Source organism: Hyla sarda, chromosome 6, assembly GCF_029499605.1.
Source record: "Hyla sarda isolate aHylSar1 chromosome 6, aHylSar1.hap1, whole genome shotgun sequence".
Taxonomy (NCBI): Eukaryota; Metazoa; Chordata; class Amphibia; order Anura; family Hylidae; genus Hyla; species Hyla sarda.
Genome location: NC_079194.1, coordinates 72,443,814 through 72,466,134, shown reverse-complemented (window position 1 = coordinate 72,466,134; position 22,321 = coordinate 72,443,814). Strand labels below are relative to the sequence as shown.

General features: G+C 44.8%; 1 protein-coding gene across 1 annotated transcript in view; it reads left to right on the top strand.

Moving 5' to 3' along the window:
• Nucleotides 1–22,321, top strand: part of RAC2 (Rac family small GTPase 2) — a 110,346-nt gene that overhangs the window by 45,375 nt on the left and 42,650 nt on the right. The window contains exons 2-4 of the mRNA XM_056524123.1: nucleotides 8,086–8,157; nucleotides 10,706–10,823; nucleotides 13,671–13,733. Of these exons, the coding sequence (XP_056380098.1) occupies nucleotides 8,086–8,157; nucleotides 10,706–10,823; nucleotides 13,671–13,733 (253 nt within the window). The remainder of the gene's footprint in view (nucleotides 1–8,085; nucleotides 8,158–10,705; nucleotides 10,824–13,670; nucleotides 13,734–22,321) is intronic.

The following is a 22,321-nucleotide window of genomic DNA, read 5'->3' as shown; positions in this document are numbered from 1 at the left end:
GACCTGTCATCACTTTCATGCTCAGTCATCTGGGGGGTCCTCTCCCCACCCAATGGAGGTTAATTATTAGATCTCTCCATGCTTTGGTATAGGGAGACATCTATCAATCAAGACTGGTGTGTCAGGGAGAAGCCATGGGGACTGCCCCGATGACTCTTGGCTCAGGCTGCATGAACTGGAGGACAGGTTTCCTTTATGATATAAAACAACCTGTTGATGTAGGGAAATGACATCATAGGAATTTTTACGGGCCCCTGAACAATATCTCCTGGACACTAGAGTATCTATAGCTCAGCCTTATATAGAAAAACTATCAACACTTCGGAGTTTTTTCACTATGGCAGCTTCCAGCCACTGGATATGTCCTCTGCATATGGAGTATACTGGCACTTCTGTGCCACCTATATACTATATAGTTATGTTTAAATTTCCATTTATGGAACATTTTTAAATCCTATTCCATTTAAAGTCTGTTGAAAATGCATATGTTGAGGGTTAGACAATTGTAGCTTAAAAGATTGTAGCCGATGAAGAGCCAGGTGTTTACTTCAGCCTTGAGGTGAGAAGTATAACAGGCCAAGGCCATGGACCCCATTGACCAAAATGTGTACATGGCCAAAGAACCATCGAACCTGGTGGCAATGCCTTGTGTAAGGACACTGTACAGTAACACAAATTGTCCCTACAGGAACATGAACTTCAAACTAAGAGGGACTACTGCAACGACTGAGTCTGATGCCCAAACAGCAGACGTCTCCCTGATAATCCTAAACTGGTGAAACATATAGGACAGTGGCAGGTGGAATCAGGGGTGCTTGTTTTTATGGTTAAATAGATCAGGATTAGTTTCCTGAGGTACAAGGGACTCCCTTCGTTGGACAAATGCTCCACTGTATAGCACATTAAAGGGGTATTCCAGGCCAAAACTTTTTTATATATATATATATATATATATATATATATATATATATATATATATATATATATATATCAACTGGCTCCGGAAAGTTAAACAGATTTGTAAATTACTTCTATTAAAAAATCTTAATCCTTCCAATAGTTATTAGCTTCTGAAGTTGAGTTGATGTTTTCTGTCTAACTGCTCTCTGATGACTCACGTCCCGGGAGCTGTGCAGTTCCTATGGGGAATATCCCTTTTCACCCATCATGCAAGGGATATTCTCCCATCATGCACAGCTCCCGGGACATGACATCATCATTGAGCAGTTAGACAGAAAACTTCAGAAGCTAATAACTATTGGAAGGATTAAGATTTTTTAATAGAAGTAATTTACAAATCTGTTAAACTTTCCAGAGCCAGTTGATATATATAAAAAAAGGTTTTGCCTGGAATACCCCTTTAATGGTTTAATTGAATTGGAAATTGGGAGAGCAATGATGTCATTGCCTTCAAGAACCCTAAAAAGAAAAATCCAGTTCAATGTGTATGGGATACCCCTGAAGTCCTCACCCACCTTGGTTACCTGTTGATGAAACTTGATGTATCTGTTGAAGGGGAAAGCTTGCTGCTTTGCTTGCCTCTCTGCAAAAAAACAGCTCCATAGACTTTCTATATGTTCAGAAAGTGGACAGCCAAAGTCATTACCTATTTCATTCCCAGACACACTGATATCAGCAATGATTCCTCTTCCAAATCTGTGCAGATTGTAGTCATGTAAACATACTCTAACTCTATGTAAAACTGAAGGCACACAACTACAAGATAGGCCCATAGCAGTCTATACAGATGAGGAGAAATGGTGTGTTCGGCACTTCTGCTAAACTCGGGGTAGGTACTAAAGTGTGCTACAAGTTGCAGTCATACTTTACAGAAAATAATATGTGGTGCTCAGTCCATATGGTCCAAACTTCAAAGACAGAGATAAAAAGACGGCACTCACCAGATCTTCTTATTTTCTTATATATTGGAGATATATATTCACATCACTTCTGGGGGGAGACCAGTCTACGGTTGCTGTAATATGGACCAATCCACACAGATCTGTAATATGGTTATGTGCTTAAAGCTCAAGACTTAAAAGGGTACTCCACCCCTAGACATATTAAACCCTATTTAAAGTCCCAGCAGCAGGACCCCCGCGATCTCCCTGCTGCACCCGGCATTCAATTAGAGTGGCGGGTGCAGTGCCAGAGGCTCATGACATCACAGCCACGGCCACACCCCCTCAATGCAAGTCTATGGGAGGGGCCTTCACAAGCATCAACCCCACATTGCCAGTCATCCGACATGGAGCGAAGTTACTCCATGCACCTGATGTCTGGGATGCCGCAGCCGAGATTAGACATCTTATTCCCTATCCTTTGGATAGGGGTAAGATGTCTAGGGGTGGAGTACCCTTTTAAAGAGCATATAGAAATAGGATGAACAAGATGGCCCTAAATAGAGGTTATGTTGCACACTATTTCATATGGAAAAGGGCTTCTAGCAAAAAAAGTTCTACTTTTTGATGTTTTCGTCCAGATCCCAGACTATTTTAGGTTCCCTATAAGATTAAAATCATACATACAAAATAGGAAGTATTAATAATGGACCTCAGCGTCTGATCCCTCTGATGTGAATTTATAGAATTTTACATCATGTCACCACCTGTCATCTCTTGTGGTCCATAAAAACTCCCTGTCACTGCGTGTCCGTAAATATTACAGATCTTACTTCAACTTCCTGTTTCTCTCTATGTGCTCTTGTTTCCGGTGTTTTATTACCGTATATACTCAAGTATAAGCCGACCCGAATATAAGCCGAGGCCCCTAATTTTCCCCCAAAAACCCAGGAAAAGTTATTGACTCGACTATAAGCCTTGGGTGGGAAATACATCATCCCCCCATGTAATCATCTAGACCCCGTCATCATCCCCCCCTTCATCATCACCGCCTGTCAATCCCTTCATCAGTGGTCTTCAACCTGCGGACTTCCAGATTGTTACGCCTAGCGCTCCGGGTCCCCGCTCCTCCCCGGAGCGCTCACGGCGTCTCTTTCCCTGCAGCTCCCCGGTCAGTCCCGCTGACCGGGAGCGCTGCTCTGTCATGGCCGTTGGGGATGCGATTCGCACAGCGGGACGCGCCCGCTCGCGAATCGCATCCCAGGTCACTTACCCGTTCCCGTCCCCTGCTGTCATGTGCTGGCGCGCGCGGCTCCGCTCTCTAGGGCGCGCGCGCGCCAGCTCCCTGAGACTTAAAGGGCCAGTGCACCAATGATTGGTGCCTGGCCCAATTAGCTTAATTGGTTCCCACCTGTTCCCTGGCTATATCTAGTCTCCTCCCTTGCACTCCCTTGCCGGATCTTGTTGCCCTTGTGCCTTGTGAAAGCGTATTGTGTGTTTTATAGCCTGTGTACCAGTACCTTTGCTATCTCCCCTGACTACGAACCTTGCCGCCTGCCCCCGACCTTCTGCTACGTCCGACCTTGCTACTGCCCACTCCCTTGTACCTCGCCTTTCTTCAGTATCTTCAGCAGCCAGAGAGGTGAGCCGTTGCTAGTGGATACGACCTGGTCACTACCGCCGCAGCAAGACCATCCCGCTTTGCGGCGGGCTCTGGTGAAAACCTGTAGTGGCTTAGAACCGGTCCACTAGCGCGGTCCTCGCCAATCCCTCTCTGGCACAGAGGATCCACCTCCTGCCAGCCGGCATCGTGACACAGATGTTGCAAAACTACAACGCCCAGCATGCCTGGACAGCCATCGGCTGTCCAGGCATGCTGGGAGTTGTAGTTTTGAAAAGTCTGGAGGTCCGCAGGTTGAAGACCACTGCGGCCTCCGTCATCATCCAGCCCCCCTCCCCTTTTGTTTTGTACTCACCTCTCACCTCCCCTCGGCGGGAAGTTAGGGTGAGCTGGTCCGGGCCATCTATGCTACAGGGACCGTCCGGTGGGGATGATTAGTCGTTGCGGGCTGTCCGTTTTCACCGGGGGGGGGGGCCTCTTCTACGCGCTTTGGGCCCGGAGTAGCGACGTTGCCTTGACGACGACGTACAGGGAAGTTAATGCGCAACGTCCCTGTGTGTCGTCGTCAAGGCAACGTCACTACTCCGGGGCCGAGCCCAAAGCGCGGAGAAGAGGCCCCCCGGTGAAAATGGAACAGCCCGCAATGACTAATCATCCCCACCGGACGGACCCTGCAGCATAGATGGCCCGGACCAGCTCACCCTAACTTCCCGCCGAGGGGAGGTGAGTACAAAACAAAGGAGGGGAGGTGGGCTGGATGATGACGAAGGCCGCAATGGTCTTCAACCTGCGGACCTCCAGAGGTTTCAAAACTACAACACCCAGCATGCCCGGACAGCCGATGGCTGTCCGGGCATGCTGGGAGTTGTAGTTTAGCAACTTCTGGAGGTCCGCAGGTTGAAGACCATTGATGAAGGGATTGATAGGCGGAGAGTTCACTCGAGTATAAGCCAAGGGGGGCGTTTTCAGCACGAAAAATCTTGCTGAAAAACTTGGCTTATACTCGAGTATATACATATAAGTATGTGTTATTATACTTCCGTGAAATTCTTAATTTATATTCTATTGGAAAGTGATGTGATCTACTAATTCAATGCTCCTTGCTGTTATGATAAACACTTATCTTATCTTATCCGTTTCCTTCATCTGATCTTATTTCGCTCTCTGCTGACACATGACAACGGTTATTCTTTTTTTCCTCTATTTTGTTAACAGTGAATGGAGTAAATGCCGAATCTATTTTGCAGTTTCTTTTTTCTAAAATTTCTATTTAGCCTAAAGAAATTAAAAGAAAATTTCACCTACAAAAAGAAATATATTCGGCAAATGTAAGCCCTGGAGTTTTCCTCTCTTAAATGGCAGTGTAATAAAAACTGATAGTTTGCACAATGGTTATCACGCAGCGTTTCCAGCATCCGGAAATCTCGCCTCTCACCATGTCTGTGTCTGTTTGGAATAGTAAACAACAGAAAATCACTTTAAGGCTATGTTCACACTCTCAGGAGAAAATTCAGCACAAAATACATAGCAAAAAGTCTCAGATTTCTGCAGCGTGTTTTCACAACTTAAAGGAGTAGTCCAGTGGTGATTCAGTGGTGAGCAACTTATCCCCTATCCTAAGGATAGGGGATAAGTTGCAGATCGCGGGGGGTCCGACCCCTGGGGCCCCCCGCGATCTCCTGTACGGAGCCCCGACAGCCCGCTGGAAGGGGGCGTGTCGACCTCCGCACGAGGCGGCGGCCGACACGCCCCCTCAATACAACTCTATGGCAGAGCCGAAGCGCTGCCTTCGGCAATCTCCGGCTCTGCCATAGAGATGTATTGAGGGGGCGTGTCGGCCGCCGCCTCGTGCGGGGGTCGACACCCGCTATCTCGGCGGAGAGCCGGGGCCCCGTACAGAGAGATCGCAGGGGGCCCCAGCGGTCGGACCCCCCGCGATCTCAAACTTATCCCCTATCCTTAGGATAGGGGATAAGTTTTTCACCACTGGACTACCCCTTTAAATAACATTTTTGGATGCAGATTATGTCAATGAGGATAATTTTTCTCCTGCATTTCCAATGGGTTTACCTGGGTAATATACATGTGACTTATTCCGCACAATACTCGGGTAGGCTGTCGCATTTAAAGGGATACTCTAGCCATGAGACATCTTAAGATGTCTCACCGCAGGGGTCCCGCCGCTGGGGACCCCCGCAATCTTGTATTCGCCACCCACCTGTTTGAGCTGCATGCCGCGGTGCCAGCTCACAAACAGCCGGGTGATGTCACGATACTCCGGGCCCATGGTCGCCACACGGCTGTGTATGAGCTGGCACCGCGGCATGAAGCTCAAACAGGTGGGTGGCGAATACAAGATTGCGGGGGTCCCCAATGGTGAGACCCCCGCGGTGAGACATCTTATCCCCTATCCTTTGGATAGGGGATAAGATGTCTCAGGGCCAGAGTACCCCTTTAAACATGCATTAATACAATGATTAATTGGTACTTAGGGGCCCAAAGTGTGCCAACAAAATGCCCAGCACACCATTACACCACCACCAGCCTGAACTGTTGATATAAGGCAGGATGGATCCATGCTTTTATGTTGTTTATGCCAAATGACCTTGCTATCGGAATGTCTCAACTGGAATTGACTCATCTGACCTGGCAACGTTCTTCTAGGCTTCCATTTTCCAGTTTTGGTGAACCTATGTGAATTGTAGTTTCCTGTTCTTAGATGACAGGAGCAAATTTATACATTTTGATCGGATCCTCCCAATTTAGAACAATAATTCAATGAGATAGTCTCCTTGTAGGATTGTTCTAAATTGGCATGCACCATATTAATATCGATATTGTTATGATGTGCACCAATATAGAGTGTTTTTCTTTCTCTTCTTTTTTTGTTATTTTTGTAATTTTAAAAACATTGGGAAGCACTCACTTTTGACTCTTTGGTTGAGCCCACTTTCTATGTTTATTGTCCTTGTAGGATTATGTCTAATGTGTGCTCCTGACTCCCCATGTCATAAAATGTCAGGGGAAATAAGGATCAGACATGTTTGATTTACACTGCCACATCATTAGATTTAATAGATAAGCCACCAATAGAAGACACTGGCAGGCGTATACCCTTCTTCTTTCCACTCAGAAAACATAACTGCTGGGCCAAACTGAATGTTCATCATTTGTATGAAGGGATCAGGAGAGATATTGTCAGCCATATAATCATGTCAGACAGCTATTGAAATGAGTAGATCTGGTTCCGACTTAAAGGGGTACTCCACTGGCCAGTGTCCAGAAGTAACCCATCACGCCCCCTCCCATAGACTTGCATTGAGTGGGTGGGGCTGTGGCATCACGAGTGGGCATGGCCGATCCCCGCAGCACGAAAACAGTGTTAGGAACATTTACTTACGAACTCTGGCCAGTGGAGCACCCCTTTAATTAAGGGTTAATTTTCCTGTGTTTGGCTGAAGCATCATGCGTTGCTGTGACTATGCATGAACCAGGAGACGTGTGTTAGTGTCACATAGGGCAGCGATAAGTGCAGCCCTGAGCTCACCCACATCCACTCTCCCTGCTTACTTGAGTATCCGCCCAGTTGAGGATTCAATGCCTAGGGCAGATACTTAAATAGGCAGGTAAAGTGACTGTAAGTGAGCTCAGGACTGCACTTATTCCTGACCTATGTGAAAGCTATTCTACAATCTTGATAAGTAGCACTCAAGCCAATAGCATAGGTACACCCTGAGGTTAGCTCAGTAGCTATATATGTATATAGGGTGTCCCTAAGATTAACATCTTCACTCAGCTATAAAAGGTAAGTGGTTGCAGTTACTCACAGTCCCATCTAGTCTTCTCTAAAAAAAAAAGCACAGCCTGCTTCACTTATTGGCTCTAGGCAGAATAACACTATTATTCAAAGTTTCTCCATTTTTCTACAATTCCCAGCTATAGGGTGAAGGCTGGCTGCCTTTTGTAGCCTCACTAGCCATAGCTAATTGACCAGGCCTAACCGTATACTTTTCATGTCATTTGAAGAAAGGCTCTTGTATTCTCAGACTTGCTAGCTAGAAGATGCTAGGTTCTCTTGACCAGTATAATTATTTTTACTTCTGAAGGATGTTTGTATTTAGTAAACCTTTTGTTTAGGATTGTAAACCTGGGTATCTGTAACTATTCGCTGGACTTCAGGTCCATGGACCCAAGGCTTTGTGCAGGCTCCCACTCTACACATTCTCCTAGCTATAGAGGGGATTGTTGACTGAGCAAGGACCTACCCCATTTCTAGAAAGTTCTATACAATATATGGGCGCATTACACAGTACAGTACCCTCGAATATTTGTTCTGCCATCAGTTTAAGAAGTAGATGCGGCAAAATAATTTTCAGTCAAACAAGTGCAATGAGCTCTAGTGCCAGGCATAGCCATTTGAATGATGAGTCTTTGTGACCATGAAAACAATGATGGGGATGCTGCTGCACTGGCACTGAGCCTTCAGTCTGCTTATTGGATGAGTTCCCATAGGTGGGATCTTCACCAGTCAAAATAAAGTTTGTTCAATGAATGAGCTAAATCACAAAATATATGTTTCTCTACATAGAAAAGTCACATGATGTCTTTATTTTTCTCTTACAGAGCGGTGGGAAAAACATGTCTGCTCATCAGTTATACAACCAATGCTTTCCCTGGAGAATATATCCCGACGGTGTAAGTAAAACCTTTTTCTCACTAGTTTAAAGAGGTATTCTGGGTTTATATATCTTATCCCCTATCCAAAGGATAGGGGATAAGAGGTATGATGACAGAAGTCCCACCACTGGTGACCCCCACAATCTCAGTGCAGCCCCCAGCATTCTGTGCCGGGCACTGCTTCCAAGACGGGGACGTTACATCATGGTGATGCCCCCTCCTGATGTCACACCACGCCCCCTTCACTCATGTCTATGGGAGGGTGTGTGAAGGTCGTGGGGTATAGGGGATAGGATGTATAAACCTGGAATACCCCTTTAATAGGATGATTATTGGTAAAAATTCAGAAATTTAACCCAGCACTAAACTTTTCCTTTTATGAATTGTCTTCAGTGTAAAAAGGAGTGTCCTAATAAGATAATCATTTTAAAAGTTTTTTGGGGGGACTTTGTGATTGATGGCTTACCCTCAGGCTAAGCTATTACTATATGATCAGTGAAGTGCCAACACCCGACACAGGCCAACAGCTGAACCGCTGTGCCCATGTGTACACAGTGAATGGAGCGGTAAGCACACAGCTCCGTACATTATGTAGTGGCCATGCTGGGTTACTGCTGTTCACTTGAATGGGAGCTAAGCTGCAATAACCTAGCATGGCCACTAATACACAGTGCTGTGCGCTTCCGACTCCATTCACATCCGGGTAAAGAAGATCTGCCCAACATCTGCTGGTCTGTGCTGTTATCATGTCACCGATCATATAGTAATGGCCTATCCTGAGGACAGGTCATCAATCACATGTAACTATGTCATTCTGACACAAAATAACATAATGACTTTAAATCATCCAATGTAGATGGCAATGAGGCTGCAAATGTACCCAATGTACATTGACAATAACCTAGACTAGCACAAATCTCCCAGTGTACCGCATCATGTGGAGTTTAAGTCTCTTTTCAGTACTTTCACAATTTATCACCACCTATGCTGCAAGTACATTTAAGACACCAAAAACACGAAGAGTAGAATTTTTCTGTAGTATATTATGTACAGTATTATCCACTGGGCTGTAATCAGGAGCTGACTGTTTTGCTTTCTACTGTGTGTTAAAGGGGTACTCCTGTGCTCCAGCATTCTGAACATTTTGTTCAGAATGCTCGGAGATGGAAACCATGATTGTGACATCACAGCCACGCCCCCCGAATGATGTCACACCACGCCCCCTCCATTCATGTCTATGGGAGGGAGCATCTGCTGACATGCCCCCTCCCATAGACATGAATGGAGGGAGTGACATCACGACCACTGCCGCAGGAACCTGGCATTTGTTTAGAATGCCAGGTGCTGTGGGAGATTGCGGGGCCAAGCAGCGGGACCGCGGCAATCAGACATCTTGTCCTTTATCCTTTGGATAGGGGATAAGATGTCAAGCAACGGAGTACCCCTTTAAAGCTGCATGTAAGGGGAGCTTCACACTTAGATGACACAGAACTCTGCAGTTCACGACAGTAGCCCATCTTTTTTCTTAGCATTCCTCGCACTAGGGCTGGGGATCTGGATATCTGTCCAAGGTTCCCCCAAAGTCAGGATGTGCCAGAGTGGCTGTGAGCAATTGCCCATCCTACTAGGCTGCTATGCCTGTCAGAGAGACTACTCCCTGCTGCATCCTGCCCCAATGACAACTTGTGGGTTTGCACTGGTTACTTTTATTGATCTTGCCCAGCACCTCAGTGGGTCCTCATTGTTACTAAGCTACTACCATTCATGAATCCCATACCCTTAGAGATAGAGAATCAGGCAATACTGAGTACTAACAAAACCTCACATAGGTCACATTATAAAAGATTCCTGCCTTGCATCCTGCCTGAAACCACCTCATCTCCTTACCCCGAATGTACGTTTTTTGCTACTGCTTCATCAGGACACCTTCCTTACGAAGCAGTAGCAGAAACATACTCAGTATTGCCTGTTTCTCTATCTCCGTTTTATACCATGATCTGTTAACAGTGTGTGCCAGATACCATCTTGATTTTCACCTGTGAGTGCTGCTTCTATCAGCATCTATTCACACTGTATGTCCATTGTATTGATATTATTATCCTGTACCTCATGATATTCCGGATACCATCCTCACCCCCATTTTATGTATGTGCACCTTCGTGCCTTATCGTCTGTGTCTGATTTTAATGATATGTAAGTTTGTTTTCCAATGAAGAGTACATATTCTACTATTGTAATTTGCCTCTATTTTTGGAGAGGGTAGTCTATGTGGCCCAATGTGGCATTTACGCATAGATGGTGTTTTGTGTATTAGCAATTTAAGCCCTGTCCCCTTCCTCATACTTATTTAGTGGCCATGCCCCATTTGACTGAGGAGGGTGCAAACAAGACAAAACATTTTTTGAAAATTTGTTGCAAACTGGTGCAAAGTCTATACAAAGAATGGCAAATGTCTCAAGAATATTACATTTCTGAATTATTGCATTTCTTGATAGTTATTATTACCAATAATTTTCCAAGAATCGGAATAAAAGATGAATAAGTAACTTCTTCCATTCTTTAACAGGTTTGATAACTATTCAGCTAATGTTATGGTGGACAGTAAGCCAGTGAACCTGGGATTATGGGATACAGCAGGACAGGAGGACTATGATCGTCTAAGGCCACTTTCTTATCCCCAGACGGTAAGTATTTTCTAATAGGAAATAAAATGTACAGAGCCCTGCTATTCCTCAGTGTACAGAGCCCTGCTTGTCCTCAGTGTACAGAGCCCTGCTTGTCCTCACTGCACAGAGCCCTGCTTGTCCTCAGTGTACAGAGCCCTGCTTGTCCTCAGTGTATAGAGCCCTGCTTGTCCTCAGTGCACAGAGCCCTGCTTGTCCTCACTGCACAGAGCCCTGCTTGTCCTCAGTGTATAGAGCCCTGCTTGTCCTCAGTGCACAGAGCCCTGCTTGTCCTCACTGCACAGAGCCCTGCTTGTCCTCATTGTACAGAGACCTGCTTGTCCTCAGTGTATAGAGCCCTGCTTTTCCTCAGTGCACAGAGCCCTGCTTGTCCTCACTGCACAGATCCCTGCTTGTCCTCATTGTACAGAGACCTGCTTGTCCTCGATGTACAGAGCCCTGCTTGTCCTCAGTGTACAGAGCCCTGCTTGTCCTCAGTGTACAGAGCCCTGCTTGTCCTCAGTGTACAGAGCCCTGCTTGTCCTCAGTGTATAGAGCCCTGCTTGTCCTCAGTGTACAGAGCCCTGCTTGTCCTCACTGCACAGAGACCTGCTTGTCCTCAGTGTACAGAGCCCTGCTTGTCCTCAGTGTACAGAGCCCTGCTTGTCCTCAATGCAAAGAGCCCTACTTGTCCTCAGTGTACAGAGCCCTGCTTGTCCTCAGTGTACAGAGCCCTGCTTGTCCTCAGTGTAGAGCCCTGCTTGTCCTCACTGCACAGAGCCCTGCTTGTCCTCAGTGTATAGAGCCCTGCTTGTCCTCAGTGCACACAACCTTGATTGTCCTCACTGCACAGAGCCCCGCTTGTCCTCAGTGCACAGAGTCCTGCTTGTCCTCAGCACACAGAGCCCTGCTTGTCCTCAGTGTATAGAGCCCTGCTTGTCCTCATTGTGCATAGCCCTGCTTGTCCTCACTGATCAGAGCCCTGCTTGTCCTCAGTGCACAGTGCCCTGCTTGTCCTCAGTGCACACAACCTTGCTTGTCCTCAGTGCACAGAGCCCTGCTTGTCCTCATTGTACAGAGACCTGCTTGTCCTCGATGTACAGAGCCCTGCTTGTCCTCAGTGTACAGAGCCCTGCTTGTCCTCAGTGCACAGAGCCCTGCTTGTCCTCGATGTACAGAGCCCTGCTTGTCCTCAGTGTACAGAGCTCTGCTTGTCCTCACTGCACAGAGCCCTGCTTGTCCTCAGTGTACAGAGCCCTGCTTGTCCTCAGTGCACAGAGCCCTGCTTGTCTTCAGTGCACAGAGCCCTGCTTGTCCTCAGTGTACAGAGACCTGCTTGTCCTCAATGCACATAACCTTGCTTGTCTTCACTGCACAGAGCCCTGCTTGTCCTCAGTGTACAGAGCCCTGCTTGTCCTCAGTGCACAGAGCCCTGCTTGTCTTCAGTGCACAGAGCCCTGCTTGTCCTCAGTGTACAGAGACCTGCTTGTCCTCAATGCACATAACCTTGCTTGTCTTCACTGCACAGAGCCCTGCTTGTCCTCAGTGTACAGCGCCCTGCTTGTCCTCAGTGCACAGAGCCCTGCTTGTCTTTAGTGCACAGAGCCCTGCTTGTCCTCAGTGTACAGAGACCTGCTTGTCCTCAGTGCACATAACCTTGCTTGTCCTCACTGCACAGAGCCCTGCTTGTCTTCAGTGTACAGAGCCCTGCTTGTCCTCACTGCACAGAGCCCTGCTTGTCCTCAGTCTACAGAGACCTGCTTGTCCTCAATGCACATAACCTTGCTTGTCTTCACTGCACAGAGCCCTGCTTGTCCTCAGTGCACATAACCTTGCTTGTCCTCTCAGCACAGAGCCCTGCTTGTCCTCACTGCACAGAGCCCTGCTTGTCCTCAGTGTACAGAGCCCTGCTTGTCCTCAGTGTATAGAGCCCTGCTTGTCCTCAGTGCACAGAGCCCTGCTTGTCCTCAATGCACAGAGCCCTGCTTGTCCTCAGTGTACAGAGCCCTGCTTGTCCTCACTGCACAGCGCCCTGCTTGTCCTGAGTGTACAGAGACCTGTTTGTCCTCAGTGCACATAACCTTGCTTGTCCTCACTGCACAGAGCCCTGCTTGTCTTCAGTGCACAGAGACCTGCTTGTCCTCACTGCACATAACCTTGCTTGTCCTCTCAGCACAGAGTCCTGCTTGTCCTCACTGCACAGAGCCCTGCTTGTCCTCAGTGTACAGAGCCCTGCTTGTCCTCAGTGTATAGAGCCCTGCTTGTCCTCAGTGCACAGAGCCCTGCTTGTCCTCAATGCACAGAGCCCTGCTTGTCCTCAGTGTACAGAGCCCTGCTTGTCCTCACTGCACAGCGCCCTGCTTGTCCTGAGTGTACAGAGCCCTGCTTGTCCTCAGTGCACAGAGCCCTGCTTGTCTTCAGTGCACAGAGCCCTGCTTGTCCTCAGTGTACAGAGACCTGCTTGTCCTCAGTGCACATAACCTTGCTTGTCCTCACTGCACAGAGCCTTGCTTGTCTACCCTCACTTCCTGTATTTGGACTCCTCATAAAGACACACAGGCTATAGCTGCAGGGACAAAAATATACATATTTTTAACCAATGTATATTACAAATATACATATAATAGTATTATCTACATTATATGAAAAGTTTTTGTTGATGACAGGTACACTTGAACCGATCAGCTGATCTCTGCAGCAATCGCATTGGGGAATATGTTGTCCCTGATGAGACAACCCCTTAAAGTCAGTAACCCTCCCCCTTTGAAGTAACAACTTGGGTGCAGATCATTCTGATATGTTTACTTGACTCTTACAGGATAATCTCATCAATGTCAACCTCAGTTCATGTGTATTTTGTTTTTGTAGGATGTTTTCCTAATATGTTTTTCCTTGGTGAGTCCAGCATCCTTTGAAAATGTGCGGGCAAAGGTAAGAACCTTTATACCTTTATTTTTTAATGTATTAACCCCTTAACGACGCAGGACGTATATTTACGTCCTGCGCCGGCTCCCGCGATATGAAGCGGGATTGCGCCGCGATCCCGCATCATATCACGTCGGTCCCGGCGCTAATCAACGGCCGGGACCCGCGGCTAATACCACACATCGCCGATCGCGGCGATGTGCGGTATTAACCCTTTAGAAGCGGCGGTCAAAGCTGACCGCCGCTTCTAAAGTGAAACTGAAAGTATCCCGGCTGCTCAGTCGGGCTGTTCGGGACCGCCGCGGTGAAATCGCGGCGTCCCGAACAGCTGATCGGACACTGGGAGGGCTCTTACCTGCCTCCTCGGTGTCCGATCGACGAATGACTGCTCCGTGCCTGAGATCCAGGCAGGAGCAGTCAAGCGCCAATAAAGCTGATCACAGGCGTGTTAATACACGCCTGTGATCAGGATGAGCGATCAGTGTCTGCAGTGTTATAGGTCCCTATGGGACCTATAACACTGCAAAAAAAAAGTAAAAAAAAAGTGTTAATAAAGTTCATTTAACCCCTTCCCTAATAAAAGTTTGAATCACCCCCCTTTTCCCATAAAAAAAATAAAACAGTGTAAAAAAATAAATAAATAAACATATGTGGTATCGCCGCGTGCGTAAATGTCCGAACTATAAAAATATATCATTAATTAAGCCGTACGGTCAATGGCGTACGCGCAAAAAAATTCCAAAGTCCAAAAAAGTGTATTTTGGTCACTTTTTATAACATTAAAAAATGAATAAAAAGTGATCAAAAAGTCCGATCAAAACAAAAATCATACCGATAAAAACTTCAGATCACGGCGCAAAAAATGAGTCCTCTTACCGCCCCGTACGTGGAAAAATAAAAAAGTTATAGGGGTCAGAAGATGACATTTTTAAACGTATAAATTTTCCTGCATGTAGTTATGATTTTTTCCAGAAGTGCGACAAAATCAAACCTATATAAGTAGGGTATCATTTTAACCGTATGGACCTACAGAATAATGATAAGGTGTAATTTTTACCGAAATATGCACTGCATAGAAACGGAAGCCCCCAAAAGTTACAAAATGGCGTTTTTTTTTCGATTTTGTCGCACAATGATTTTTTTTTCCGTTTCGCCGTGCATTTTTGGGTAAAATGACTAATGTCACTGCAAAGTAGAATTGGCGACGCCAAAAATAAGCCATAATATGGATTTTTAGGTGGAAAATTTAAAGGGTTATGATTTTTAAAAGGTAAGGAGGAAAAAACGAAAGTGCAAAAACGGAAAAACCCTGAGTCCTTAAGGGGTTAAAGGGGTACTCCGCCCCTAGACATCTTATTCCCTATCCAAAGTATAGAGGATAAGATGTCTGATCGCGGGGGTCCCACTGCTGGAACCCCCACGATCTCTGTGCCGCACCTGGCATTCATTTAGAATGCTGGTGCTGGCGGCGGGGTTGTGACATCACAGCCACGCCCCTCTCATAGACTTGCATTGAGGGGGCGTGACATCATGAGGGAAGTGGCCGTGACATCAGGACCCTGCCGCTCCACTCCAATCATTCAGAACAAAATGTTCCTAATGCCAGGGCAGCAGAGTACCCCTTTAACAAGTGTTTATGTGTCCCCGTCATTTAGATAAACTTTTGACATGTCAACCGTTTTGATCTGAGTGTTCAGTCCCTGACCAATCTCTAAATATTGCTGGGATTTCTGTCAGGGCTCTGACCCCGATCTCTGTTCAGCTCCATTGGATATCTATGAAGCCTGCCCATTGCAACTGGATGAGTTTGCGGCCAACCAGGGAGTGAAACATGTTAATATGTGCTTCTCCCGGTAATTTCTTTACATCTATCTATATACAGTATATAAAACTCAATGGCCCTGATTTACTAAGATTGGAGTTTTTATTCTGGAGTGATTTCAATATCACTCGTCTTTTTTTTTTCAGGCTTATTTATTATTCTGTCGCACATTTCATTTTTTTTTTTTTTTTGTGTGTGTCACACGTTTTTTTGTGTTGCACTAGTCAATTGTGTGGCACAAACTCCGAGCTAAAGAAATTAATTGTGGGAGTCAAAATGGTTTAGACTTGTTTGTTTAAAAATGTTTCCATGAATCAAAAGTATTCATGTGTTATAATTTTTCAAACATTACAACAATTGTCCTTGTTTATCAGCTTGGGTGTTAAATTGATTTAAACCTAATATTGCAAATGTGTTAAAAAGACAAAAAAATATATAAACATTAACTATCACAAAAGCATTCAATATTTTATTCATAAAAGAGTTACTTTCACACAAAACACAATGGCAAACAGTCCCTTGTTAGAAATCACTCCATTTTTGGAATTTCACTCGGCCTCTTGGCTGTCGGTTATTGTGAGGCAAACTAATTTTTTTGTTTTTGTCGGGACACGCCCATTTTTGTGGTTTCTAAAGTGTCGGGCGTTAAATTTGGTCCCATAAATAGTCGCACAGACTAAACTAAAATTTAGGTGCAATAACCGAGAAAAAGAGAGTCGGTTGGACTTTAGTAAATGAGGGCCAACGTGTGTGTGTATACAGTATATGTGTGTGTATGTTCCAGCATCACGCCCAAACGGCTAAAGATAATAGCATGAAACTTGGCACACATGTTACTTATATGTCAACAACAAACATAGGATAGGTAATTTAACCCTTACTTACCCCCATTTTCCAGGGTCAGGGTTTTCATTTAAAGTCCCATACAAGTCTATGGGAAATATATGTTACTGCATAACTTCAAAACGGCTGGAGATATTCTGATAATACTTGGTCACATGTGTGGTAGCCCTTAGGGGGTGTATGATAGGGATGGTATGATGTTGGTATAGGAGGGGTTAATATTAACCCAGTCACTCATGACGCCAGGGTGAGGGCTGGTATACTGAATCTATGTTCCGGCCTATAGCCGCCCTTCCCAGAAGCGATAGGTGCAATGAAATGACTAAAGGTCCACAAGCAGATTTAACTTGAACTTGAATAACTTTACTGCAGTGCTTGCAATATCCGTTATGTAGTAACAGTCTCATATAACAGTTCTTAGGTTGCTTAGCGACTGGCAGAAGTTGCGGACCTTGCATGAAACTTATAGTCTCTGAATTTAGGGAATGATGGGCAGATCCGTCCGGATTTAGGGGAAAGATTGAGTCCGATGATACTGCAGAGTGCATAGGGGATGATACACTCTATAATTTAGATCATTCAGCCATTGCCGCAAGGCTCAGGCCTAACTCACTGCGATTACTGAGACATAGGTCTTCTCTCATCAAGAGCCAGGAGAAAGAGATGGCCGCTGCTCCCTTATTTGGGCAGGGGGCGTGACGATTTTGATTGGTCTGAACGTCTGCCATTCACTTTACATGGTGTCATGGGATTGCTCACATCACAGGATCTATATAAATTGTAAAACCCAAAATGAGGCTAGAGATACCAAAGTGAGGCCTGGCACGCCTCCAGAATGAGGCTTGGAACGCATCACATGACCCGAAGGCCCTGCGACACCATGGAAACAAGTAATTAACCATTTATATGCAGAAATAATACTATATACATTATTCTATGGATAAATTAGGAATCTTTCCACTATAATAGAGGCGACTAGGGGCGGACTGGCTTGCAAATCATTCCCAGTCCCACAAAGCAACATACCGTTCTATTTTCAGCTTACAATATCTTCATCACAAATCAGTCCCACCTGAGGACAGGATTTGAGGATGGGACATAAGGACAGGATATGAGGACGGGAAATGAGCTCGGGATATGAGGACAGGCAATGAGGTTGTGATATGGGAACAGCATATGAGGACGGGGTATGAGGTCCGGATATGAGGATGGGATATGAGGTCGAGATAGGAGGACGGGACATGAGGACAGGATATGAGGTCAGGATATGAGGATGGGATATGAGGTCGGGATATGAGGACGGGATGTGAGGTGTGGATATGAGGTCGGGATAGGAAGATGGGATAGGAGGACGGGATATGAGGTCGGGATATGAGGACGGGATATAAGGATTGGATATAAGGAAGGAATTTGAAGAAAGGATATGAGGTTGAGATATGAGGATAACCTGAAAGTATTAAGGTCAGGAAATACTGACACTAAACTGATGCTTTATGATTTATAGCACCTTATCCATATGGCACTTTCACTTTGATACTATATTGTGTTTAACTACTTTAATTCATTGTCCCATATTGCTGCCAATTATATCACCTGCACTTTAATGAAACATATATGCCCACCTATTATCATCTTGATTGGCAGATGTGGCGTTGATTTCGCTGTAACTTTGTAATGCTGTTTCCCCTCCCCCTTTTCCCCTCTTTGAAACCGGATGGTTCTTTTAATGCATATCAATAAAAACTTTTGCATTTTATATTTAAGTGACTCCAAGTGGTTCTTGTGTTTAGGTTTATAAATATATGAGGATGGGATATGAAGTCAAAAACTTCCTCCTTTGTTTATTTTCCTCCCCAACAAGGATTAGGAGGGAAAAACCGGGCACCGCCGGCTACTCAGCTAGTATATATATAAAACTCAGTGTGTGTGTGTGTATTTTTCAGCATCACATCCAAACGGTATATTAACATGAAACTTGGCACACATGTTGCTAATATGTCAACAACAAACATAGGATAGGTTTCTTACTCACCCCCATTTGCCACCAGGATCAGGGTTTTGTTTAAAGTCCCATAAAAGTCTATGGGAAATATATGTTACTGCGTAACTTCAAAACGGCTGGAGATATTTCGATAATACTCGGTCATATGTTACTTATATGTCCACTTAAAATGTAGGATAGTTAATTTAACCCTTAACTACCCCCCCCCCCCATTTGTGAGGGTCAGGGTTTTTGTTTAAAGTCCCATGCAAATCTACAGGAAATGTATGTTCCCACATAACTTCCGTACGGCTGGAGATATTTCAATAGCACCTGGTACACATATTACTTATATGTGAAATTTAAATATATGATAGTGAAATTCACCCCCAAATACACCCTTATATAAAAGATGGTTTTTGTTTCAAGCCCCATGCAAGTATATGGGAGTTCCAGTACCTTACTCCACAAGCTCTGCTCTGCATCTCCTGGTGAATGTGTCAGTCTGGCTGGCAAGCCACACCCCATCTCACAAAGACACACCCACTGTTTAAGCCCCACCCCTTTTAATTTCTACCCTTTTTGTGCATCGGTCTGGCTTGCAAATCACGACCAGTCCCACAAAGCCACATCCCCTTCTATTTTCAGCTTACAATATCTTCATCAAAAATCAGTCCCACCTGAGGACAGGATATGAGGATGGCACATGAGGAAGGCATATGAGGTCGGGATATGAGGTCGGGACATGTGGTCGGGACATGTGGTCGGGACATGAGGATGGGACAGAAGGTCAGGACAGGAGGTTGGGATAGGAGGTCAAGACAGGAGGTCGGGATATGGGGACGGGATATGGGGTTGGGATATGAAAACAATATATAAGGATAAGATATGAAGTCAAAAGCTTCCTCCTTTGTTGATTTTCTTCCCCAACAAGGATTAGGAAGGAAAAACCAGGCAACGCCGGGTACTCAGCTAGTATTTTAATAAAAACACAGTTACAGCTTTACTAAGAGATTCTAATTTGGGCTTCAAGCTTACTTTTAAATTGGGTTGTTGCTCCTTGATGTTTTGCTACAAGGTCCAAGAGAATTTTCAGCACCACCTGCTCTGGTCCGGTATAAAAACTAAACATTTGCCAAGGTACAGTCTCACAGCAGCTCCCCATTGAATATCCAGCAGGTGTTTGTCACTTTTTAGGCATGACCCATGTCACCTACACTGCTATACAAGTTCACAGAAAAGGTCGATGACCTTATTTAACCCCTTAAGGACCGGGGGGTTTTCCGTTTTTGCATTTTCGTTTTTTGCTCCTTGCCTTTAAAAAAATCATAACTCTTTCAATTTTGCACCAAAAAATCCATATGATGGCTTATTTTTTGCGCCACCAATTCTACTTTGTAATGACGTCAGTCATTTTGCCCAAAAATCTACGGTGAAATGGAAAAAAAAATCATTGTGCGACAGAATTGAAAAAAAAAACGCTGTTTTGTAACTTTTGGGGGCTTCCGTTTCTACGTAGTACATTTTACTTATATAGGTTTGATTTTCTACGTAGTACATTTTACTTATATAGGTTTGATTTTGTCGGACTTCTGGAAAAAATCATAACTACATGCAGGAAAATTAATACGTTTAAAATTGTCATCTTCTGACCCCTATAACTTTTTAATTTTTCCGTGTATGGGGCGGTATGAGGGCTCATTTTTTGCGCCGTGATCTGAAGTTTTTAACGGTACCATTTTTGCATTGATAGGACTTATTGATCGCCTTTTATTCATTTTTAAATGATGTAAAAAGTTACCAAAATTGCACTATTTTGTACTTTGGAATTTTTTTGCGCACACGCCATTGACCGAGCGGTTTAATTAATGATATATTTTTATAAATCGGACATTTCCGCACGCGGTGATACCATATATGTTTATTTTTATTTACACTGTGTTTTTTTTTATTGGAAAAGGGGGGTGATTCAAACTTTTAATAGGGGAGGAGTTAAATGATCTTTATTCACTTTTTTTTTTGCAGTTTTATAGGTCCCATAGGGAGCTATAACACTGCACACACTGATCTTCATCATTGATCACTGGTTTCTCATAGGAAACCAGTGATCGACGATTCTGCCACATGACTGCTCATGCCTGGATCTCAGGCACTGAGCAGTCATTCGGCAATCGGACAGAGAGGAGGCAGGTAGGGATCCTCCAGCTGTCCTGTAAGCTGTTCGGGATGCCGCGATTAGCCGCGGCTATCCCGAACAGCCCGACTGAGCTAGCCGGCAACTTTCACTTTCGCTTTTAGCCGCGATCGGCGCTGCACGCTATTAGAGGCAGGTCCCGGCTTCACTATGACGCTGGGCCCGCCGTGATATGATGTGGGGTTACTGTGTAACCCCGCGTTATATCAGGAGAGCAGGACCAAGGACGTACCGGTACGTCCTTGGTCCTTAAGGGGTTAATAGCTGGAACTTGGGTTCGCCCAATTGCCTCTTTTGGCTTCTTCCAGGGTATACAAGTCATCTGTAAAAAGGAATTTTTATATAACTTCTGTGCTTAAAAGGGTACTCCACTGGCCAGCATTCGAAACAAAATGTTACCAATGCTGTTTTCACTCTGAGAGGGTCGGCCACGCTCCTTGTGATATCATGGTCACCCCCCCTCAATGAAAGTCCCATAGACTTGCATTGAGGGGGCGTGACCGTCATATCACAAGGCGCGTGGCTGACCCCCGCAGAGTGAAAACAGCGTTCGGAACATTTAGTTCCGAACGCTGGCCAGTGGAGTACCCCTTTAATACAGTGCAACAAAATGATTATATAAAGCAAAAAAAATAAAAAATTGCTCGAACACCAAAGTATTGTGTAGGAAATATAGATATAGACAACATTTTTTTTTTAAATGTCCTAGATAAAACTTTTCATATCTGAGTTTTGTGTGGCTTTATATAGCTGACATTTCCTAATAATTATAGGAGGATAAAATTTTGACCTTTTTTGAGACCTTAATTTCAAGGAAATTGCAGAGCAGCAAATGTGTTCTGCATCCTACAGCATCCAGACATGACTGTATTTTCATTTTCTATTGACCACTATACGGGATTATTAGTCTTATCGATTGTTATTGGCTGCAGCTGTCTGCACCATCTTATTGGATAATTCTTCACAGAGCCATGCTCATCTCCTATTTTGGTCAGGTGATACAGAAATAGTTGAAATTGTAATCCGCTTTTCAACATTACCAAATTTACAGCTTTTAATAATTCAGTAAAGAATATTGCCTCCAGCCATGAGGAGGCACAGAATCATTTCTCATTTACCCCTTAGCTTTACATAGAAAAGTCTCTAATAATGGCTTATCCTTGACAGCCCAAATCTACTTAGATGCTTTCATTTCATCTCAGTATAAAATATTTTTACAGGTGGATGACATTATAATATGGTAGTTTTTGGCTATTCCAGAGACAACAATAAAACTACTTAGTTATATTTTCTACCTGATTTCTGGGGGAGGTCTTCAGTTAGAGATTGTTCACATTTACCCACCGTCTTATACAGATCCTATACAGATCTGAAAAATGGACCAGTCATTGCCTTCATAAACCAAGGACAGACAGATGTGAAATGCATTGAGGGCAATGTGGGCAACCAGGTTCTTCTAAACTTCAACCAGTGTTCAATTGTCCAAATTGTCTTAGTATGCTGAAGCATTAAGATGTCCCTTCACCATCCATCAGACTGTCAGGTAGAGATGTGTCTAACGTTACTCCACAAAATGGGTTTTAAAGGGGTACTCCACCCCTAGACATCTTATCCCCTATCTAAAGGATGGGGTATAGGATGTCTAATCACTGGGGTCCTGCCACTGGGGCCTCCCACGATCTCTGTGCAGGCGGGCAGTTGGGGTCGTGACATCATGGCCACACCCCTTGTGACATCATGGCCACACACCCTCA